Source organism: Belonocnema kinseyi, chromosome 3 (genome assembly GCF_010883055.1).
Source record: "Belonocnema kinseyi isolate 2016_QV_RU_SX_M_011 chromosome 3, B_treatae_v1, whole genome shotgun sequence".
NCBI classification, from domain to species: Eukaryota; Metazoa; Arthropoda; class Insecta; order Hymenoptera; family Cynipidae; genus Belonocnema; species Belonocnema kinseyi.
Genome location: NC_046659.1, coordinates 92728393 through 92754546, shown reverse-complemented (window position 1 = coordinate 92754546; position 26154 = coordinate 92728393). Strand labels below are relative to the sequence as shown.

At 29.1% G+C, this 26154-nt stretch overlaps 1 protein-coding gene across 7 annotated transcripts in view; it reads left to right on the top strand.

Annotated features, from left to right (window-relative positions):
• The window catches only part of LOC117170182 (rho guanine nucleotide exchange factor 17), a 106569-nt gene that overhangs the window by 43668 nt on the left and 36747 nt on the right, over positions 1-26154 (top strand). For all 7 annotated transcript variants that reach the window (XM_033356765.1, XM_033356771.1, XM_033356768.1 and 4 more), the window contains one exon: positions 15463-15540. In XM_033356765.1, coding sequence (XP_033212656.1) covers positions 15463-15540 — 78 coding nt within the window. The remainder of the gene's footprint in view (positions 1-15462; positions 15541-26154) is intronic.

Genomic DNA, 26154 nt, shown 5'->3' with positions numbered 1-26154 from the left:
TTATTTCTTCTGAACGAATTCCCTGAAATCTATTAAACTATTCTAAATTACCTTAGGAGCTTTTGATATCTCGTAAATTCATTGAAATCCTCAGAAATTTCATAGTACAGTCTTCATTTATGAAAAATTAACTTTGAAAAAAAAGATAACTTTCTAACAAAATAGCTGAATTTACAACAGAAGAATTAAATTTTACACCCATTTGTACAGTTTTTAAACAAAAAAGGTTAATTCTGAACTCAAAATACATTAGTGGACTTTTTAAATGAATAGAATTAACTTTCAATCAAAAGATGAATTTTCAAATCAAAAGGACCATATTTTGGACCAAAAAGATGACTTTTTAAGAAAATAGTTTGATTTTCAATCAAATAGTAGAATTTTTAATTCAAAATAGATATATGCTACACAAAAAATATAATAGAAGACATTTTAATGTAAAAAATTCACTTGCAACAAAATATAAATGAGTTTCTAAACTTTTTTAACGAATGTTCAACAAAATGGCTGAATTTTCAGCCAAAAGACATGAATTTTGAACCCACAATATAATAGTAGACTTTTCAATGAAAAAGAAACAAGTTAAGTAGGGAAAATATTGTGAAGTCTGTAAGTTAATGAACCGCAGTGAAAATTCTGCGCAAGAAAGAAAATTAATGTTATTTCAGAATACAAATAGTTGAAGGGCCCATTTGGTTCATTTTATTTTAGGGGTTCTTTGCGTTTTTGGGATCGACGATCTGAAATATAGATTCTATAATCTTCTATTGGAAGACAAATTATGTTATGATACGCGAGCTTATGGTATTCTCCAACTGCAAATCATTTTTTCGTTTGTTTGAAAAGCGGGTTTTCAATTTATTAGCAACAAATTCATAGTATCCCTAAATTATAACTTTATTATGCCAACTATTTAATTAATTATATAAATTTAGAGTTCCAATGTAATTACTACTCGGAATAAATTTGTAGTTCAAACAGAAAAATACTAAAAAATGAAGAATGAAATGGGTTTGAATCCCAGTTTTAAAACTTATAAAGGTTTCAAAACTAACTCTGCTTTTAATTGCACTTATTTTAATTTCAAAAAGGCGCTTATAATCTGTTTTATTGCAAGGTAAGCTGTTAAATCAATGGTAAATTTTAAATACCTGCCGAAATTAATCAAATTTAATTAGCACCTTATTTCATTAGGACCATATTAAGAGTTCCAATATTCTAAATCCAACTATATAATATCTTCGTTTTACCAATCTAATTATGTACTATATTAATAATCATACTTCCAATAAATTCTTCTGCCAATACCTACTTTAAACATTCTACCAATAAAGTTCTTTCGTTTCGAACAAAATTTATAGCAAGATCAAGGATAAATATCACTGTTATAGGTATACATTTTTTCAGTGCATATTAAATATCTAAAGAGGAAGTTTTCGTTCTCAAATATGAAAGGTAATTTAATATTTGTACACAGTAATACAAGAATCTGAATTTCAGTAGGAAAAGGCGATTGACTTTCAGATGTAACCAAAATGATCATTACCAGTTGAAAGTCAACTGACGATGATAACATGACTTTAAGTAACGCGCTCGGCTGAAAGTCAACTGCTTTATGTACGTAAAATGTACTTTATAGCTTAATTTAAGACAGAAAGATTGTTGACTTTCCATCAACGCGTGTGTTTGAAATGAAACTTATAGGTTAATTTACGTAATATGATTGTTGAAATTCATAACATTTATGCGCTATCGTTCAGTTATTAGGAACATGAAATGAATATAAAATTAAAAATTACATAATTTTAGATGCTGTCTTGGCTCCTCTTTTAAAATCGCCGAAATCCGTCCAAGTGTTAGCGCATCGCCAGATCGCATTTCGCGCACGCCTTTCTACCAGCACAAATTGAATTTCAGAGCACGCGAATGAAAATCATCCCAAACTCAACATACCTGTCAGTTAATTATCATATTACTCGTATATCAGATATGAGACACTGAACTTAAGTTCCATTTCTGGTTGAAATTAAGTGACTTACTTAATTTAATGAAAAAATTTAATTCATCTACATTTAAAATTAATCATCTTGTATTGCTGTGAACGATCCATCATATAACATGATTTCAGGATCTTTGATATTTTAACGGAGATGGTTGATAAAATTGAGCGCAATATTTATTGCAACTGCATCAACAAATCTGAAAAACTCCCGGTTTTTATAAAAATCGAAATCAAAATTCCTCAAAAGACCAGGATAATTCTTGGGTTTCCCGGCAGTGCACAGCAAAACAGCGAGATAATTCAAGTTGCAGCATATTTATTATATTCTCGAAATCAGATTTTCCCAAAAAATGAGAATACTTCAAGTGTAAAACTTGAACATGAACATTGACGGTGGTCCAAAAATTCGACTTTCGATTTTTGATGATCGACCCCCCCCCCCTAATTTTTTCTAAAAAAAGAAGTACTTGTTATGTAAGTTTTGTGAATTAAAGTATAATCGTATTAAGGAATGTTCGAGAAATGATTTTAATGCAATCAATTTAAATTTTCACTCCACAATCCCCTTTTATTATATCGAGAAATGCGTCAAAAGATACAAAATAGCAGTTTTCTATGAAATTCATGCCTAGACGTTATTTTTTGGAATTTTTTCAACATGAATTATTTTTAATCGATAATTGAATAGTTTCCAAGCATTTTAAAAGTAGTTTTGAATTGTTTAAACAATTACTGTTGCTTTGAAAATTTTTTCCCTCTGCAAGTCGTAAAAAGTTACTATTTTTCGGAATTAATTATATAAAGTTATTAATTGTCAAGAGTAGTACTTCTTGTTTAAAGTACTTGGTAATGATTCAAACAATTTTCATTTGTTTAAACAATTTTTCTCCTTAAAATCGTAAAAAGGTTTTATTTTCTGAAATTGATGAAACAATTAACGAATATTTAAAGTAATATAATTTTGATGGATATTTAGTGAATGATTATTAATTGTTTAAATAATTGCTACATATCTTAAGTAAAAAACAGCACTCTTAACATTTGGTAATCGTTTTATTAATTGCAGAAAAGAATAACTTTTTACGAGTTACAGGGACATCTCCTACTCGTGCATTGCGACCCTTCCAAGACTACTGTCTCAAGTCGCAACCGTTGTCGCCGTGTTGTCCTGTTGATAAATAATAATTGTTTCAACAATTCATGTTTTCAACAATTCAGGTTTCAATAATTCATGTTAATTTCAAAAGACTGGAGGCATAGTTTAACTGTGGAAAAAATATTACGGATTTTCTTTTTCCGAAAAACAAACAAATTGGAGTGAATGAATCACGAAAAATCGAAAGTCGAATTTTTATAGATATAAATTTATACCACCCAAATGAACGTAGCTGCATTCTTATTATCCAGTGTCATATTTTTAATGCAACCCAAAACAACACCGAACTTGCGTACTTTTAATGATCAGGATTTTTCTGTGTGCCAGTTGCCACCCTGTATAATATAACTGTCTTAAAAACTAGTTTTATTGAGGAAAATGGTTCTCGTGAAGCATAAATAGGAAGAAGAATGAAAGAACTTGAAATACGATGAAGTAATTTAAAAATAGTGACTCATGTTGAGAGGCGAATGAATACATGTAGAAAGTTTTAAACTTTATTCAATATTATGGATGCTTCTCTGACATAAGGCGCAGCATAATGAACATATTGTGAACTCGTCAACAGGGCGATATGCATATTTTGAGAATAAGCCCATTCAGTATGTCGTTGTCGTAAAACCTTCACTCGATGTGCTCGATCGGGATACAAACTATGAATAACCGCCGGTACCACATTGCCAAGCTTGCAGGCCATTTCAAGTCCCACCGATGAGATACAAATATTTCATTTACCTTCTTGTTTATTTAACATACGTACGCACATTTGAATGACGTTGTGAGACGCAGTACAGAACTTGCAGGCTGCGAACCAACGCGGACGACAAACATTGTACGCAAATTTCAAAGATTATTTCACTCACAGATACGCAATGCTTGAGCACATTATTGCATATAATCACATCGAATGTGAAAAGCATAGCTTTAATCTCAAACCTAATGTTAATCTGAAACTGCTTTCAAAAGGGTCAACAGAACAGTTAATTTTCAAAATTCTCTGACTATTTTTTTCATTTTCCTTGACTAATTCAAATAACTTCAGATTAAAATGGTAAAATCTCAAATTTATTGCCTTTATCAAAAAAGATGACTAAGTGGGACGACGGTCGTGAGGACTAAAGGTAGGCTTTGGACACCCAATTCGTCGGCTTGCGGGTTCGATTCTCGCCTCGCACTCTGGAAGAGCCTCGGCGGCCAATGCGGTGAACACGAGCCTAGCAAGGGAGTTGTTCATCTCCGGAGTGTCGTGGGACCGGTCGGTACCTCGCGAGAAAAAGGTTTTCTCTAAGTACTTAAACTGTTGCTCTTGGTGGATCGGAACCCACCTTAAATTGCAAGTCCCCATCCCACCACCAAGTAAGTGTGTGGGCCGTGTGTAAAGGAATAGGGAAGAAGGTGCATGAAAAATGTAAACCCTTAGGGGACACATTAGAAGATTCCATTTCATTCCATTCCAAAAAAGAAGACACGTAGTCAATCTTCAATTAAAAAAGATCAATGATCAAAAAAATAGTTCAAATTTTAACTAACATTATAAACCTTTAGCTGGAATAGTTAAATTTTCGTTAAAAAAAATTAATTTTCAATTGATAAAAAAGTCATTTCCAACCGAAGATGAATTTGCAACTAAAAGAATGAGCCTTTAACAAAAAAATGATTGTTTGCAAAGTGGTCCAACCTGCAATGAATTGGTTCAATTTTCCATCAAAATATTATTTTAAATAAAAAACAGCCAAATTCAACCAAAAAATACGATTTTTCGACCAAAAAGTAGAAGATTAATGCTCAGCCAAATAGTTACACTTTTATCCCAAAAAGGATGAAATTTCTACTAAAACAGAAGAAATTTTAATAAATTACTGACAAGAATATTATATGAGGGTGACCACAAAACTTCATTCTCAAATGTCTTCATTTTTCCCACATTAATTCTTGCTACTACTTGAAAGTTAAACTATTTAGTTGTAAATTCTACTGTTCGGTCTACAATCAATTTGTTCGTTTGTTAAAAATTTAGTTTTTCGGGTTAACAAGTCAACTGTTTTCTAAAAAAATTGGACTTGTTAGCTTAAAAACTCAACTCTTTCGCTGATAATTCATCTCTTTAGGTAGAAAATTAGTATTTTACATTTTGGTAGAAAATTCAACTATTTTATTGTAAATGCAATATATGTGATTCAACTTGAAATCTTCTGAGGGCATTGTAGACTGTGAAGCCAGTTAAAATATAATGTGTATATGTTTTTTATTTTATGCGTTTTTCAAATTAAGTAATGATAATATTATTATTTAGAAAGTTGATAATTGTAGTTTTTTCCGTTGACAGGTTGAAAATAGTATGATTGTGTTCAGGTTCAATAATCCTGATTCAAATGACAGCTATATGCTGAAATAGACAAAACACGCGTATTCGCGATCTTCGCGATTAGCATTGACGCAGGTGTGAGTTCCGGCTTCGCCCACCAGGTGGCCACGTCACAGCGTCCTCCTACAAACATTCGTTCAAAAGTTTCAAAATTAGAACACTCGATGTATGTGGGAATGTAGTTCGATCCGGATTTCTTGGCCACGTAGTGAAAACGCGCCATTTGGTTATGCGTATCCACCGGATGAATGAATGATCATCAAGGAGTACCAACTTCACTATGTATCTGCGAAAAATAGACTGACACGTACGACAGACACTTTGTGTTTACTGCTTGTGACTCTAAATAAGAAATCTACAAATAATTTATTCAATGTTGATCTCATATGTACAAGAACAGAGAAGGAAGTTGTAAAAAGGATTATACTTTTAACAACTTTACACGGGGAAACTGCATCCTTCGGAATTTTGTATAAATTCATACTCCTCTCACCAGTTAGATCAGACGGTTGCGCTCCGGATTTGGAAGCGGAAATTCTGAACTCTATTCTTGTTCCCTACATTTTCTGAAAATTTTATTTTTTCATTACAATTTTCTTCATTACAATGGAGTATTGCATTTATTTAAATGAAGCCAAAATATTTATTTTTAACAATTCTTTAATACAAATTACCTGGTTTTCTAAAAGTTTACCACTTTTACTAATGCACAGGATACTACTAATTAATAAACGATAAAAGTTACCCATATCACAATTTTTATAAGTTCGAGTTTTAGTTTGAGGGTAAAGGCAGTTTTAAAAGCTGATAAAATGCACCCTGTCAAGTACAACGTCCCAATTCCACTATGTCAGGTGCTGCTTAAATTCGGTGAACGAACGAGAAGCCTTAAACAAATCCACGTATCCGAGCGAACAAATATTTATTGAGATAATTATGCTTACATTCCTTCAGTATCCCTGTTATATTATTATTTATGCACCTCTTTCTCCAGAGAAATTTAATTGCGCATCTTTTTTCTCTGGATAAAAAGGTTTTCTTGAGTTGGCCACAAGGCCAGTATAGTTTTTATAGTCTTATTTCGAAATCCTTCCTATAAAATTACAATGAAAAACATATGATATTAGCACCATCGTTGTCTATTAAAACTAAGTTTTTAGTATGTTATATTATAATAAAGTGTTCATTGTCATTTGATAGAAAGCATAGCGAAATAAAATTATGAAAATGATCAAGATTTTCTGGCCAACCTAAAAGCTTTTTTTGCTATTTAAAAAAGGTAAACGAAAATCCTATTTTGTAGAACAATTAATTTGTTTGCCATTCGCCGTAATTTAACTAATGCTTGGAACTTTTTCATTAGATTTACAGAATGTATTCTACATGATGTTCCACGTTTGTTCAAGTATATAACATATGAACATTTTAATTTAAACAAAAGTTATAAACTTTTATCTAACACATTGTATAAAGCATGAATTAATATTTTAAAGCTCATGGAGAGACGAGCGAGTTTGGAGCAAAAAAAACAACCAACGAGAAAGTTATTCAGATAGGTATAAATATTTTTCCTTTAGAAGTGATTATTCAAAATTAATGAATATTACAAAATTAGGAAGATTTTATTTCGGCGATGCAGTCCGTTTCTTCGCATCTATTTATCAATTCGATGCATTCCACAGAGTGCCAAAAACCACTTTTTATTTACAAAAATCGCTCGACAGTTCAATTTTCAACAGATTTTCATGTATTTTTTTAAATGACCCTGAGGCTTCAAGGTATAATATTTTTTATTTAATAATTTAAGTAAGGAAAAGTTTACGTTGCTATAAGAAAATTAATGAACAAAGGTAATTTTTTATGATTTGCAATCATTAGTTTTTGAAGTTCATTTTTCATGCATAAAATAATGAACGATTACGATGACGCCTTGCTGTGATATTCAGCAATTTAACAAAAAGTTTTAATCATTTAAATAATTCTTATAAAAAAATGCTCATGCTTTCCATTATTCCGTGGATATACATAAAAAGGTTTTTTGCTGCAAATGAAGTACTCTTTATTAGATGGAATTTAATAAACTGAATTAATTTCCACGTCAATACCTCTGAATAAACGAGCCATATAAAATAGAAAATATATCCGTAGAAAATATATATATATTTATATCATGAGTTTGAAGATATGAATGCATTATTTATGCAATGTCTCAGCTATAAATTTATAACTTTTGTTTAGACAATCATATTCATATGTTATTTCCTTCGCTAGTCGTAGAACACCATAAATAACATTGCCTGTGAATTTCATCCAAAAATAACAAGAATTGGCTGAACTACGGTGAGTTTAAATAAAAAAGACAAAAACAAATTTTATAACAAACGGGATTTTAGGGTTTACTTTGAAGATGGCAAAAGCTACACCTTTTTATACAGACAAAAAGACACTCAACTAAATTTTCTATAAGCATATGTAGTTTTAGGGGGGGGGGGGGTTGCATTTTCAAAAAATCGATTTTGTTTTTTTATTATTGTTAAACATTTCAAGAATATACACCCAAACTTTTAAGTCGATCTGAGCAAACCTCTCGAAGTTATTTTCTAGTTAGTCTTCTGTTCTCTAGCACGACAGCACTGACAGCTGCGGGCTTTTAAAACTTTAAACGCGTTTTTCTCAAAACTACTTTTTCAAAGTCCGTGTTCACAGCCATTTCAAAACTACTTTACTGATTCAATTCGAACTTGGTACACATTTTCTACATGTAAAATAACCCCCCCCCCCAACCTTTAGTTATTTTTTTTAGATTAAGGGTGTTTCCCACCCCCAAAATAGTGGAATTTTTTGTGGATAATAGCAGATTACACTTTAGATGACCACCAAATATTTTTTAATGCAAAAAAAAATAATTAGAGAACGTTGCGGGGGGGGGGGATTTGATGATACTTTGACTAAACTTAAATGGTTTTTGATTTCCGATAATTTCCGACCGAGATACAGTGAACAACGCGAATTGTTTTTTTTTCCAAGACGTTCTCGGACAATATCTGTCACCAGCTTGTTTTTAAATATTTTCAAATGAAAAAATTACAGAATATTGCCAAAATTATACCTAATAATGTACAAAAAGTTTAAATACATTTGCTCAATCCATACTCTTAAAAAAAATTCGCAAAAAGAGTATTTTTTTACGCTGAAACCTTTACCCCCTCCCTTAAAAGTAAAATTCGAATATTATGTTACTAAGTTAAAAATAGTGATTAAATTGTGCAGTTTGATATATAATTCTTCTATAATAAATTCTAAAAATGAATAATAAAGTGTGAATATGACGATAATTAATTGTCACATATTCATTTTTCTGTGTAATAATATTTTTTGCAGATACATCGAAGCGTAAAATTACGCGCCGGCGTCTCGACGCTGTTGTTCCTTCTCTCTTGCACTCAAAGGCATCGATCAACCCCTTTTATCGAGTCGTTGCGTTAGTAGCCATGTAACGCCTGTTGCTGCACGTTTCTTCCGTCGTGTTTGCTCTTCCGACACAAACGTCTCAATAGTAAATAAAGAAAATAAAAAATTCCAAATAAAGAAAATTAATATATTTTAAAATTAATACTTCCAATAATATTCGCGGGAGCATTTATTTATCAAAATAAAAACCATTTCTGCTTTTTTATTTTATTTTCAACTCTTATTGCAGGAGTCTCTAGTAGAGATTTTAGTATTGGGTTAAAGTTAATTATAAATTTTCATTTTGAGTTATCTCGTGTGCATCTAGTTTCCATGATTATAAAAACAAGCACGTGACCTGTGATAGAACGCGACGTGATGAGAGTGTTATCCGGATGCTTATAGATGGAAAATGATGGATAAATAAAGTTTGAGGTTGACTACTTTGCGAAGTTTTCTAATATATATGCATTAGGAATATTTAAATATTATCTTTCAGTATATAGATAAATGCAAGTAAAGTTTTGCACATAGGTTTTCTTTGATTCATTCTACTAGTCTGTTTTTAGTTTGAGATCTTATCCTCTCTTTAAATTAAAACTTTATTTAAAATGTTTTTTATATTTAGGGGTTGAAAGACTCTATGAGTAAAAAGAGTAACTGCTAAAAAGTAGATACGATATATCGGTTTTGAATAGAAGCCGAAATTTTTGTATATGTTTGCTTTTATTCAAAGATTTAATTCTTAATTTAATATTTAGAATAAGCTTATATTTAACTTCAAGACCAATCAGGAATCTGAATGGTAAAATAAAGATAATAAAAATAAATAAAAAATAGTTTGTATTTTAATTATGTTTGTTAGAAATGATGTTTTGTGCGATCTTTCTTGAACATTTCAAAACAGAGTCATTAAGCCTGACTATATTCCGTTTCGGAAAAGATTGGTTTCTTAGTCACCTTTATGAAAATAATCATTTGGAAATGAGAATTTTAAAATACGCATATTTGAGGCACTTACTCATTCCTAATGTTTGCATTTACGCAACAGTGCAAACGCATCTGCTTTTCTGTTTTTCACTCTAACATTCATTAATTTGTAAGTATTTCTTGAAACGAGTTAGAATTTACTTTTTTTTTTAATTTTAAACAAAATGTAAGAAATTTTTATTATTCTTAAATTTCTTCTATTTTATGTTTATCATTTCCAGCTCTCTAAAACAAGAAGCTTTGTAAATTGTTATTTACATTTCTCTATATTTACTCTTAACTTTTTTCTCACAATTCAGAACACTTTTTTCAAAGTGATTTACATTCCTACCAGGAAAGATGAACGACGAATGGTGTAATAACAGAAAAACCTATAACAAGAAACTATGATAAACTACTATCTAAATAAAAAATAACGTGTAGAATTCAAAGTGTCAGTGAGTCAATTTGGTAAAAAGTTGAAAAATGAGTTTAGAAGAAAGACTCTTCAGTCAATCTTCGGAAGGGAGTGAAGATGGTGAATGCTTTATCAGAATTTTGGTGGGTAATTTCATCTATCATTGAATAATTTTGCAACAATTCCACGATTCATAATTCCAGTCAAAACTACAACCATAAAAAATACTGTATTTTACCCAAATATCTGATTTATCTTATTTTTCCCCAAGTGTTAAAGCTCTGCGTCCCCCCTTCTACATAATATATTTGATAATGAGAAAATAGGGGACGGACGTGCATTTATTTGCTGAATAGTTCGCCCTGCTTTTTTTATTTCTTATTTTTCTGTGATCCCTATTTTCCCCAGAGATTCTCGTTTTATCCTCTTTTTTCCTAATCTTCTACATCAATCAACGTCACTTTTATTGAGATCGGCCAGTTTTGTCGATTTGTCTTTTCTGCGAGGCTATCCAGTGCATATTACTCCATTTCAGTTTCTGTTGCACGTGCTCAGATTTTTACGAAAGTACACTTTCCAATCAACCCGTGCATGTATTGTTAGGTTTGCAACGTGCAACCGCAGAGAATTCTATGTAAGCACGTGTTGAAGCATTTCGAGGCCATGGAGCGACAAAGTTGGAAAACCAGTACCATGTTTCCTCAATAGGGTAGTCCTCGCGATAATTGGCCGTGATAACAAATCGAGTGTGTTCCAACTTGTTGCACGTCGCATTCAAATGATAGCAGACGTCTGTTCTCTTCATTCGAAAAGATAAAAAGTTAATATTTACCGCTAATAGCAATAGTAATTTAAATATTTAATATACGCACTATTGTTCGTAAATAAATAACTTCTGCCGGGAATATCCTTAGAACAATTTGCAAATAGCCAACAGGACTTTTTGTTGTTGATGTATCACCCCTTATTTTCTTTCATTTACTTAAAAAATAATTCTACAACTTTTTATATTTAAAAAAAATTAAACACTTCGTCCAATGCCTTTAAACGCAGTAAGTATGACATTAAAATAATGTCAGGCATCAATGAAATATACAAAGCTAAAAAAATATGAACTCTTAACTAAAAACAGTTGCATTTTTAACCAAATAATTACACGTTTAATAAATAGTAGATCTTTAAACGAAACACTTTCGTTTTTTATCCTACCAAGAGGAATTTGTAAATAAATGGTTATATTTTCATTCAAAAAGATTAAACTTTAACGATTTTTTGAGAAGACAATTGAATTTTCAATCATAAAAGTTAGATTTTCAACAACAAGGTAAATTCTCGACGAAAAATGTAATTGTTGATATCTAAAACAAATAAAAGACGAATCTTTATTGAAATAGTTGAATTTTCAACCGAATGAATGAATTTTCATAAAAAATGTCAAGCCAAACAGTTAAACTTTCAACGAACAAGAATTAATTTTTAAGACAAAACAAACAAAAAACGAATTCCCAACTAAAAAAACGAATTTTCAACCAATAAAGATATCAAATTATTAAATTTTTAGGCAAAAATAAGTTTTTTCTGTAAAACAGATGATTTTTCATCTAAAAAGTTAATTTTCGACCAAACAGTTGCATTTTGAACCAAAGAAGAGGAAATTTCAAATCCAGAAGATTAGTTTTCTATCAAACAGGCAAAGTTACATTTAAAAAAAAGTTAAACTTCAAACAAACAAAAAATTATTTTCAATCACGGAGATAAATTTTTTATTAAAATGATGAATCTTAAAAAGAAAAAAAATTATTTTTGAACAAAATAGTGGAATAATTAAGTGAAGGAGATTAATTTTCAACTAAAAAAGTTGAATTGTTAGACAAAAAAAGATCAAGTTTCTACTAAAACAAACGAAAGACATTTAAAAAATGAAAATGTGTAAGAGTGATAGAGGTTACCATTCAACTATTATAAACTACCCCTTAGAAAGATATTTTGCTTCTTTCAGTTCTAAACATAAATTCTCATAGGATGACCTCAAAAGAAAATAAGTGCCCTCTGCAAAGAATAAAGTTATATTCTGTTTATTTTGCTTCCCCGTAGAGGAAGTTTTTGCAGTGATGAAACTTTCGAAAAAAAATGTAATTCGTTTAATTCACCTATCCGTATTTAAATAATGTTTTTTTTTAAAGTCCGTTCACTTAAATAAATTTTACTTTACTTGAAAAGAATCGATCGACCTATAATATTAAAATTTTTTATTAAGGAAGTTATAGTTATTTATAATATTTGAAAAAACTGGTTTTTACATCAAAACTTTCTTTATTAATATAATTAAAAGTTGATGCAACAACATTAAAGATTTCTCGGCGGTATTTTACCATTTTTATCAAGGATGTTTTTAAAGGCCCCAGAAGGATTAAAATTGTTTTTAAATTTTTGAAAAAAATTAATATTTCTGAAGTCATCCTAGGAATTTTTCTATGGAAAATATATGAAGAACTGTGAACAAAGAAAAATATCGTTATAACAGTTAGCTTAAAATAATGTAAGGGTAGTTTAATAACATTTCATGTCAAAATCTGTAATTAAAAAGCTTTCCTAGATTTAAATTATTAAAACAATAAGCTGAAAAGTATAATTTTTAAATAATTAAGAATTGAACAAATTTAGTTTAAAAGTTTTATAAACCATTCATATTTGAAATTTTCAAACTAAAGCATTGTAAGTTGAACAATTTAAAAGTCAAAATGTAAAAAAATGCAAAATTTAAGCTTTGAAGCGTTCAAAGTTAAACAATTTCAAATGTCACGCATCTAAAATTGATTTTTTCTTAAATTTTAAGCATGGCAAGTTAATAAATAAAGATATTTTGAAAGAATAAAATTATTTTTAAATTAACCTTAAAAATTAGAACAATTTCGAATGTGATGAGTAAAAAAATAAATGAATAAACATTGAAATTTGTTAATGTTATTCGGAGCAACATTGAAACTAAAAATTTTCGACTCGAAAATATTTTTAATTGAAAAATAAATGAATTGAACATAAATCCTACTTTCACGTTAACTATAAGTTCCCTTTCTAATTAACTAGCTGTAAATGGGACTTAAAATAAAGCATAACAAAATTGAAAGGCGGTGAGAAATGCTTTATTTTAAATTTTAAGCATTGATAATTGAAGGATTTTTAATCTTAAAGCTATAAAAATTAACAAATTCTAGATTTAAAGAATTTTAGTAGCCGAAAATTTAATTGTTTATAACTGAACAATTTCCAATTGAACCTTTGTACTTCGGAAACTGCAATTTGAATAATTTCGGTTTTTATCACCAACAACAAATTCGAAGCCTAAAGGCAAAGGCGCAAAAATGTCAGATTTGAAGTCTTTAATTATAAATCCTTTCAGAATTAGAATTTAAAGACAATCGAAAATTAAGAAATTTGAATATAGGTATAATGCATAATTCAAGTATGATAAAACTATAAACTAGATCAAGCTTAGCCCTTACTCGCTTAACATTAAAACATTGTGAGATTTAAAGAAAACTGCAGGATTTAAAATTTTGAAAATTGAGCAAGTAAGTATTTTCTAATACAAACTGTCTTCTGTTACGGTATCTTCCGTAAGAATAAACCTCTTCCAGTTCGTTCAGGACACGTTACGGAAAATACCGCTGTCATTTAAGGGTTAACATGACATTGAAAGATTATTTTGTTTTCCTGTGTAAAATTATAACACATCAATTTCAATCTGAAATCTTTTATATTTAAAAATAATTTAAAAACTGGAAAAATATTTATCTTGTAGTAAGTATTCTAGTGCAAACGAATGGAAAATTTATTTCATTAATATTAATTCCTTCTTTCACGTTCAGAATATTCTCAGAAGACCTTGCCGACTATCCACAAACTTACGTAATAATTCCGCGGGATTAAAATAAGATCCTTTTCAGTTTATGAGAAGCAAAATTCTCAAAAAGCGTTAGGTAATCCCTCAAGGGTTTTAGATAGCTCAATCGTTATGGCTTTTTGGGAAAAGTGTTATTCACTTTGTAACTTGATCAATTATATCAATATATAGAGTTTTTTGGCTTACTATGGCTTATCAATTTTTTTCTCATGATAGGGATCAAATGAGTACAAGCTAAACGCAGTCTATCGCGAATGAAAAAAAAATAATATAAAATTGAGCTATCTCAATCTTCTTTACGGAACACCTCTTACTAATCTATCTTCATAGAATACAAGAAAAAGATTTACTTGCTCTCACACTTAATTCATGTATGAACTATTTTGTAATTTTTTACTTTTTAATTTATGAGCTTCATAGAAATGTTCTGGTAATTTTAACTTTCATAATACTACCTTGATCAAAAAGTTCCTGGAATTTATTTTTAAAATTAAAAATATAAGTTTATTCTTGAATATTGATGTGGTCCCCTTCAAAATATTTTCCATCGACTGCCACGCACTTATGCCAGCGCTTGATCCAGCTCTCAAAACATTTTTGATACTCAATTTTCGGTATGCCCATCAGTGCCATTTTCGATTTTTGTATTATCTCCGATCGGCTGCCAAGACGCGTTCCGCGTAGTGGTTTTTTCAGTCGATCGAACAAAAAAAGTCACAGGGAGCTAAATCTGGCGAATTTGATGGCTGCAGAATTGTATTAGTTGAGTTTTTGGTGAGAAACTCACGGATAATGATAGCATTGTGCGACAACACACACGTTGTTGCAAAATTAAATACATTGCAAAAATCGAAATTCGCAAAAAAACAGATGCACTTAAAATTGCGTTACATTTACAAATGTCAAGCTAGAACGCTGAAATTCGCAGGGAATATTGTTAAATGTGTCACAACCTACAGAAACGAAAAAATTTGAATCGGATAGCAGGGGGCGCCACACGGTGATGATTCCGGGAACTTTTTGATCAAGGTGGTATAGTCATAATTTTAAGCAATATTGTATTCACGAATAAAATAAATATTTTGGTTTTTACAATTTTTTGAAAATTGTAAACCCAATTCGCCCCGGTTGAAGGTAATAATTGACTAATTAATGGATTGGCGTTTGATGATTAAAAACGGAATATTTATTGTTGTAGGATACAAGAACACACGTAGTGGTTGAACTTTACGACACGGAACGATCTTATGTGGAGGCTCTGCAAATACTAGTCAATGTGAGTACGCAGTTTTACATCTTTTTTAACGATATTCTATTTTCTGTATAGCAACGGAGTATTTTTATGGTAAACCATTTTATAACTATGGATAATAAATCGTCTTGAAAAGTATGTTTAGTTTTATCGTTTCATAAAATTGTATAAATTGGATATTGCGTCTTAAGTTCTTTGTTAAAAATATTTCACTAATCTTAGTTAATATTTGCGTAGGTCCTCCGTAACTGGTAGGAATACAAAGTGTTTTACCAACATTCATATTTCACATTGATCCACACATTTCATATAAATATAGTCTCTCCTTTATAAATAGGTATATAATTTACAATTAAAATTGTGTATATAGTATATAATTTTTAGCATAATTACGTAATAAAATAAGAAATGGTAGAAAATAGATGAAGAACTAAAAGGAAATATTGCATCCTGTCACTGAAGAAATCAGAACATGCTGATGAATTTTAATCTTATTGTCTGAGACTGACGTTGCATTCAAGTTTAGAAAAGAACTTTAAAGTAATTTAGGACTATAAAAAACCCAGTTTTATATACAGATCAATCTCATTCCCTGAGACTTTGATGTTTTATTAGGGCTGACTGAAATCACATAATAGGCTACCTTCAACCTTTTCGTATAACTTTTTCACTAGTAATATATTTATAATATTAGTCTAGGGTTGTTACCGAAGTTACATTTTAAAATTCTATAGGACATTTCTAGATTGTCCGGGTCAACTTTTGAAAAATTTCTAGAATAACTTTTAAAGAAAATCTATACAAAATTTAAATATAAATAAATTTTAAATCATTCTACTGTTTGCAATATAATTTCCAGAAAAAACCATGTGCAGGATCGGCGTAATGATCAACATGTCTGTTTTATCTGTTGCTAAAGTAACCCCATTTTTTAATACAAAAAGGACCATTTTTTCCACGTAATAGTGCGAAAGGTAGTAAAAAATCTGTATCCAATACGCCCACTTTGAAGACATGTCAATTTTATAAAAAAAATATTGCAAAAAAATTCAAATTGAGATTTTTTTAAAATTGGAATAATCATGGAAATAAGTAACATTTTTAAAAGTCTTTAGGCTTATTGAAAGGCAAGTCCCCACTGTATTCAACTAAAATGATCAGGTATTTTTAGAAATTTGTCCCTATATTCTGCCCTAGGGTCAAGCTTGGTGCAAACAAGTCGCAGAATTTCAAAAATGTCTAAATACATCAAACTGTTTTCGAAATCATAATTGATAATTGATAATTGATCACAATTTAACGAATTTTAGTGATAATTATAAAAATATTGTTGTTTTAATTTTTTAATAATGTGCTGAATATAATCATTAATTAAAATTTTACGTCATTTTTACACCAAATTCGACCCTAGAATAGAATCTAGGGAAAAAGCTTTAAAAATATCTTAACAATTTAACACAATTAGACTTGCCTATAAAATTAGCTAAAGAACTATGAAAAATGTTGATTGTTTTCAGAATTATTCCAATTTTTCAAAAACATTGAAATTTAAGGCTTTTGCATCTCTTTATAAAATTTACATTTTGCCCTCAACCTGGACTATATTAGATGCAGCATTTTATTAACTTTTGTGCTATAACAAGGAAAAAAATGCATGTTGATATTATAAAAAATGAGGCACTTTAGCCACAGCTCAAAAAATAGATGTGAAGATAATTTTCGTCGTTACTGTACCTTAAATTATTAATAAATGCGAATTTAGAAAATATTTGGGCTATTATTTTATTCTGCTGGATAGCTACTCAACTTAAAAAAATCCAGGCAACCAAATAATATGACTCTTCTTCCAAAAGATAATTTTTTAACCAAAAGTAACACTGAGCACAATTACAAAAACGTTTTTTTTTTTCGAAGAGCGAGACGATTTTCCTGATGTTTTTTTTAAATCCTCGGCTTTTTCCTTTATTATAAGCAAATTTTTTTAATATACATAGTAAAAAAATTATTAATATACAATAGTACAAATGTAGCAGGTGGTACGCTGACCGCACTCATTTAAATCATTAGCACATAATTTAGTCAATTCCTATAAATCTGAATGTGTTCAATAAGTAGAAAAGTACTAAAGTAATGATTGAAACTTTAAAAAAAATTGCAGTAAAAATTGCCAGCCTCTCTTTAAAAATTCTTGAACGTTTCAAGGTTTTCAAGGTTCTTTATAAAAAGTACAGGACTTTCGCTGGTTTTCTAAGTTCTGTAACAATCCTGTATTTCAAAAATTAATTTCCCGGTAAATTCAATGTTCTTCGAAAATGGAAGTTAAAATCGTCTTCAATATTTGAATACGAAATGGGACTGTACTTTTGAAGAAGTGATCAATAGAATTTTCGTGAATTTCCGGTAGTTACGTATCACATAGATTCGTTCGATCCACTCATCTCATTAACCCCGGACGTTGAGTGCAGTATATGCCATAATCAAATCAATAAATTCCCAATTTAGTACATGCACTTCATTTTTGGAAGTATCTGAGAACATTAGTTTAGGCCTTTAGTGATAATTTTTGTATAAATTGTCCGAAAAACATACAAATATCGGGATTAAAATATTGGAAAAAGTATGCATATAGTTCAAAAAATATAAACGGTAGTTGAAATTTAATATACATTTTATATTAAATTTAATATACAGGTCGGAATAGCAGCGTGCTTAAAAACTCGAAGTGTTTTTATTTCGTTAAATCTTGTCCAATATTCGCCATTAAAATAGTAATCTAGAATTAGTCGATTTAATTGCTTTTCATAATTAGAGTTTAACGTATGGGTGGAACTTTTTCCAAAATTTTCCTTAAATGGTAGGAATTTAATGTGTGCACACTAGGGTGTTCCAAAAATGCATGGCAAAGTTTTTTTACATGCTAGAACGTAACGACTCTCCCCCATTTTATTCAAAATCCGAAAAAAGAAATTTCCTAATTTTTTATTTTTTTATTTTTTTATTCTAATAGGTGCTGGTTTTGATTTGAAGTTTCCCATATAAAATGCATAGGGAAAAATCACTTTTTTGAGTTTCTAGAATAATTTTTTTGGGTTTGAAAAAATGTGACGGGAAAGTATGGGGACCTGTGGAGAATTATCCAACGATGAATTTCATGTATCAGACATATGGGTTTGGCACCCCTAACACACCTCCACGAGTACCTGAAAACTATCCTTAAAACAAAAAATGTCAATTCTTCATGAAATCGATGTTTTGAACAATTTACTCTCGTATTTTTTTACTTAAAATTATTAATTTTAATCTAGTGGAATATTGATTATTATTGGTTAATTGATTTTTCATTATTTTAACAAATGGAATTTGTTTAAATTTTTTTTTTTCTCGAAAATTCGTTTTCCCCCCTAAAAATTATGACTATTAGTCTATTGGAATATTTATTAACATTTTTTCATTAATTGTTTATTATTTGAACAAATGGAATTTGTTCAAACAATTTTGTTCGAAAATTCTTTTTTTCCTTAAAAATTGTTACTGTTGGTCTAATGGAATATTTATTAACATTAGATCATTAATTTTCAATTGTTTAAACAAATGGAATTTGTTTAAATATTTTTCCAATAAAAATTATGAATATTTCTTCACTGGAATATTTCTCAACATTATTTGATTAAATTTATTTTAAAAAATTATTTTTAAATAAAGATTATTACTTAAATATAACTGATAAATTAATTATTATTAAATTATTTAATAATTAGTAATTAATTATTACTGATCAACATTCCACTAGACCCACAGTAATAATTTTTATTCGCAAAAAATTCAAAACGAAATTATTCAAATTTCATTTGTTTAAATAATTGGAAATTAATGAACTAATGTTAATAAATATTCCACTAGAACAATAGTAATAATTTCTAGCGAAATTTCTTTCTAAATTATTCAAACAAATTACATTTGTTTAAACAATTACAAATTAATAAACAAATTTTATTAAAATACCACTAGACTAATAGTAATAATTTAAAGGTGGGGGAGGGCCAAATTTTAGAGAAAATTTTAGTTTTTATTTTATTTGTTTAAATAATTAATTATTAATTAACCAATGATAACTAATACGCCATTAGACTAATAGCAATAATTTTAAGTAAAAAAATACGAGAATACAGTGCTCATAAGGTCGATTTCAAGAAGAGTAGACAGTTTTTGTTTTAAGGGTAGTTTTCAGGTACTCGTGAGGGCGTGTTTGAGGTGTCAACCCCACATGTTTGATACATAAAATTCTTCATTGGATAATTCTTAACGGCCCCCCATACTTCCCCGTCACATTTTTTCAAACCCTAAAAAATTATTCCAAAAACTCAAAACAGTGATTTTTCCCTATGTATTTTACATGGGAAACTTCAAGTCAAAACCGGCACCTATCAAAACAAAAAAATAAAATAATGAAAAACTAGGGAATTTCTTTTTTCGGGTTTGGAATGAAATTGAGGGGATCGTTGCCCTCTATTGCCCTGTAATTACACATTTCGATTTGAAATCCAATTTTATTTTTGGACAACTGGAAGAAGATAGCATGTTTTATTATTGAGAATCGAGAAATACTGCTAAACTCATTTTGATTTTGTGTAAAATGAAATTATCTGAGTGATTATCGTAAATGTAAATTAAATTTAATATTTTCGCCTCTCAATGACGATTTCATATACTTGAAATATGAATTTTAATATACCTTGGTATTTTAGATTTAATACTCTTTTTAACAGTGTAGTTATGCATTATAGCGAGACAAGCTATAATCAAGCGAGAAAAGAAACGATCTTAAATAATGTGTGCAAAATTTGTTAAATATGTTTAACATGATCTTGATTTGACATTTCTCGTACTTGAACCAAAATTTAAAATATGAGGCAATTTGACATTGAAGCAAAAACTTAAGGTAATTTAATCAATTATGAAAAATCTTGAATCCTGTTCATAAAAACTCTCCTTTCCTATAAAAAAATAATTTTAATATATTAAATTTTTTTGACCTTTTTGAAATATCAAGATTTTTTGAGAAAACTTGCAATATGAAAATAAAAAATAAAAGAAGAATTTGTGCGATATTGGAGGATATTCAAAAAAATGTCTCGTACTGTGATATTTTGATCGTCAGTTATTATTTTATCGGAATAGTATCAAGTTTTTGAATGACACATTTTTTATTCTTATATAAGATCTCCATACTTCGGAAGCAAGTCTCTTATTTTTCAAGACATTAAAAACCAGTACAATAGGAAGAGAGAAAATTTCTGCACGGAAAGTACCTGAGAGAGCATCTACGAGCTACAAAAATTAACCTACAAAAATTACAGCATTTCAAATTAACATTAAAAATAAAATGGTTTTTGACTTTATTGCACCTCTAGAGTTACGTTTTATCCTGAAAAGTTGGCTATGATAAATATTAAAAATTTGATATTATGAAATATGAATATTTTAGATAATTATTTTCCAGGTTTATCGTTGAAAAAATTTTTGTTGGAGATAATCGAATGGCATTCGGAAGATTTATCTACATTTGTATTGACGATTCTAAAAAAAGTTATCTAAAATTTTGAAACTCTGCCAAAATGTGCTTTGATACAAAGTACTCTACTCACGTATTTTTTCAAGAATTTTATTACGCAATAAAAATGAGGATAAATATCGGTACTTTTCAATTCTAAACTTGTTGACAATGAACTTAAATCTTTTTTAGTTAATTACCACGAGTTTCCCATTAATTACAATTTTGTAAAATTATTTATTAATATGAAATATTTAAAGCATAGCTAAGATAATAATGAATAGGTAATTAAACAATTATTATATTACTATAAAATAATCTAGAATGTTGTCCAGATGGAGTTTTCTCGTGGTCTGGCCGTGAACTAAGTTTCTACTTAAAGTAGATAAAGTGGTCGGTCTGACTATGACAATAATTTCCCCTTTCTAGCATGGTAATATAAATTTATTATCTTTATGTTATATTGCATTATATACTTAATTATGCATTATATTATATATTGTATATTATTTGGTAAAGTTTTTTAAACTTCGTATATGCTGGCATTTTTAAATAAATTAATTACAGTTTAAAAACATTTTATACGCAAACTTCTTTGTCAAGGTGGCAATTTTTCTCGAAAATACAATCAGATAGGTCAGAAAGGGGATTTAATTAAAATATACTAAAATTCTTAATAACAAAATATTGTTTAAAGCAAATGAATGTCTAATTTATTTTACTACTTAAAAATACTGATATTAAAAGTTGTAGAACTTGTCCATGAAAATAAAGTTTTCTGAAAATATTTTGGACCAAAAAAAAACCCAAACTTATTTCGAAATAAAAAGTACCGATTCATAAAAAGTTTTGTGATTTTCTACAGAAATTAAAGGAAACATATTTTGTTGAAAAACTCGCACGATACTTTAATGAGATCGCAGTAACTTTAAAAAAGTAATATTTTCACTACAAAAATCATAATTTATGGAACTTATCTAAAAAAAGAACCTTCAGTCTCTCTTGAAATATAATTGAATCAAAATAATTAGCAAGAATTTAATTTCTTTTTTGGCTGATTTAAGATTTCAAAAGTTTTCAAATTTTCTGTATGCAATCTATTTTTTCAAAACTTGCTCGCCACGATTTCATTAATTCTATTTTTTTGTAATAAATAATTTTTTATTTATCAGTCAGAAATTGAAAATTTATAACAATCACTAGTGGGTTGTTCCTGGGTTGTTCATGAATTTAGAACAATTTCAGTTTATTTCTCGAAATTCCTAGGCCGTTTTAGGTGTTTAGAAAAATCTGCAATTTAAGCTTAGAATTAGTCTTTATTTTGTTTCATAATTCGTTAACAAGTTAAAATTATAATAAATTGAAATAATACAATTTAAAAGATTTGTTGCGAAGCGATCTGTAGACGATTTACAATTTTTAATTGTTAAATTATTTCAAATCCTTTAAAATCTTTTTAAACCCCTTAAAAAATCTAAAGCTGTTGTAACCTCCTTGGAATTTAAAGAAAACCTTAAATACTTCAAGCCCTTTGAAATCCCTTCAAATTATTGAACGCTGGTCAAAACTTCCTGGAGTCTTTTAAAATACCTTGAAATATTTTTTAAGAATTCAAGAAAATTCAAAAATAGATATAAACTTGAATTTAATAGTGGTTAATAGGGACATACCCACTTATCACATGCGAAACTTTTTTTCGATTGGAAAAATCTTCTATTTATTCTTTGGATTTAAAATTCCAATTTTTTAAAACAAAAAAAAGTTTCCTATTAATTCAAAAATGCTGAAAATTTTTTATATGTATTGTTTTTACTTTTGAACACTTAATATAAAATTATAATTTCAAAAGAAACTTTTTTGTTCAATGTCGATTTTTTTTTATTTTGCAAAAAACATGTATTTTTCGCATGAGTAAAATACAATCATTCGAGAAAAATTTGAGTATTTCGAACCTAAAATTTCTTCAAACTGAACCAAAGAAACAAGTTATCATTCTGTTGTGGCGAAAATTAGTTTTTGTCGTGATTTAGAATATTTAGGATATTGGGAGTTTTTGTGCAATTTTGGATAATTTAAAACACCACTACATTTTTTACATATAAGTAAAGTAATAACATGCTTCTTTGGTTCAACCTGAAGAAATTTCAGGTTTAACATATTCAACTTTTTCCAAAAATGTTTGTAGTTAACTCAATCCAAAAAAACTTGTTTTTTGCATATTTCCAAAAAATTCTAAATTAAGCAAAGAATTTTTTTGCATTTACAGTTTTATATTAGAGTTTACTAGAAATAACCGTACATATAAAAAATGTCGGAATTTTTCAACTAATGGGAATTTTTTTTTATTTTAAGAAATTTGAATTTTCAAATCCCAAGAACGAACGAAAGATACTGTTCGGCCGAAAAAAGGTTTTGCAAGTGAAAAGTTGTCATGTGTGGGCAACTTTTGTGGAGTAATAAAATCCCATAAAAAAAGTTGCAAAACGAATCGGGCTAGTGGTTAACCCATAGGTTAATTTATTGAAAGGGAAGTGACTAAAGTGATTTTTTTTTAATTTTAAAAAGTGACTATAATGTTTTAATCTTAAGAAAGGGCTTTGAGAAAAAAGTTACTAAATTTGTTTGTACGGGAGCACAATTTTTTAAAGAAATTTCCTGACTTTGTTATTTTTTTTTAAACCCCCTGACTGTTTCCTGCTCTCCAGGTATTCCCTGGCCTGTGCTGGTGATGTAAGCATCTTAATACCTCGAGGATAGGAACACGTGTTCATTTCTGTCGCAAAACGAGATTTGAACAAAAAAAACGAGTGTCGATAAATCAGTCCATCGAAATACCTGAACGATAGACCCGGAATAAAGGCGCCATGTAAATAACTTTGCGACGCTTGCGACACGGCGTCAAGCCGGGGCGAGTAAAATCGTATTTTATAGTGTGAAAATTCAAGGGATAAACATACGGATAACCCTTTTATTTAACATGACATTATATCGCCCCAAGGGAATGACCATGCAAGCCATGCATTTCCACTCAAGGGTAACATCTCAGGGGCGGCTAACACACATAAACATTTATAAGAACTTATAAACGAGGCCGCAGGGTCTCTTATATATTCACAGGATCATTGTTTCTATTCACTATCTTGTCCTTGTCAGATCTTCTTCTACAGAGAATAAATTCCCATAAAAATCTACTTAACATTTTATGAGAACTAAAATTTTCAGATAAGAAAGCTATTTTTCCGAACATTTTTTCAAATGAAAAGAAATAAGCTACAAAATTTGTTCAACTTCCCCGAAGTGGACGACAGTTCCTAGTATTTATCATAAATCTTTTAAACATGTGAATTTCGATATGGTTCTTTCTTGAAAAAAATGGGAATTTAAAGTTATAATTTAAAATTGTTATTTTTACAATATTCAACACATTCTTCAAAATACATATAGACCTTAATTATTTTTGTAAGATTTAAACTACCAGGTTGTCTATTCGACGGGTGGTTTTAAATTCCCGGTAGTTTCCCGGTCAATTTAAAAGAATTTAAAGCTCTGAATGGTTTCATACGGATTCGAAAGATTTGAAAGAATTTGTTAACATTATAAAGATTTCCGATTTGGAACAGAGAATTTGGGAAAATAATCATATTTCTGAATTTGATCGGGATTTTTATTAATTCCATGCTTCTAAATTAGAATTAAAATAATTTTAAGAAATTCCCCTTGCATGTCAAGAATTCTCTGTTTCAAGTCAAATAATAATTCTTTACGAAAATTCTGTCCTAGAGTCTAAATTATAATTCTTGACGGACATTTCCAGTATCAAAGTGAAAATTATAATGCTTTGTGGAAATTCCCTGTCTCAAAGTCTAAATTATAATTCTTTATGGAAATTCCATGTTTAAGGTTACACTTATGTTTATTTCAAATTATTCCCTGCCTCAAAATAGAATTATATTTATTTACAATATTTTCTGCTATAATTCAGAAATACAGTAACTTTCTTTTTCTAAACTTTGAAATAAGAAAGTTTTAAATTCTGGCGAATTTTTATCTGCAGAAAATATAATTTTTAAGTTGAAAAAAATTTTGATTTAGAACCAGGAGTTTTTATAATCTGACAAATTTTGACTTGAAACAATGATAGTTGTCTTAGATTACCTTTTTATAAATCAGAGTTAAAATTATTTTAAAAACTTTCCCGTTTCATTTGAAAAATTCCCTTCTTCCAAAATTTAGAAGAGGGATGTTTCAAATTGTTTCAAATTTTGACATGAAACAGGGATTTTTTACTCAAATTCCTTCTTATAAATCAAAATTGAAATTCTGTTAAAAAATGTTTCATGCATGTCAAAAATTGCTTCTTCCATGTCAAATTACAATTGTTTATGGAAACTCCCTGACCTAAAATAAAAATTATAATTCTTTACAAAATTTCCTGTTCTAAAGTAAACCTAAAGTAAAATATATAATTTTTACGAAAACTTCCAGTTCTATCTCAGAATTACAACTCTTTAAGACCATTCCCTGCCTAAGAATGAAAATGTAATTATTTGTGGAAATCGCTTGTTTCAAAGTAAACATAATCATTCTTTGCGAAATCCCCTGTTCCAAAGTAAAGAATATAATTCTTTGCTGAAATTCCGTTTCTTACATTTAAAATTATAATTCCTTACTGAAATTCCCTGTTGTAAAATTTCCCGCTGTTAAAGTTTACATGCTATTTGGTGAAAGTTTATCCTATGATGGAATACAAGTTGTCGTCTGCTACGGGGTCCTTAGCAGCAATGGGAAAACGGCAAAGTATGAGGGAATTCGAGCTATAAATTGGGGCACCAGATTTAAAACAACACACAAAAAACAAAACATAAAATTTGTTGCAGGTAAGACCTGCAACAGTTAATAATTAAACATATTTCGACGAAAGTTTCACTGAGGTTAGGAAAATTATTCTGAACTTGTCGACTGCGTTACGCTAAATTGAGCAAATTTCGATAAAACATGTAGAAGAAACAACAGAAAACACAAAAAAAATTGTTCTTACTGATATATCTCCTCCGAAATAAATTACACTATTGTAGACGAATTAGAAA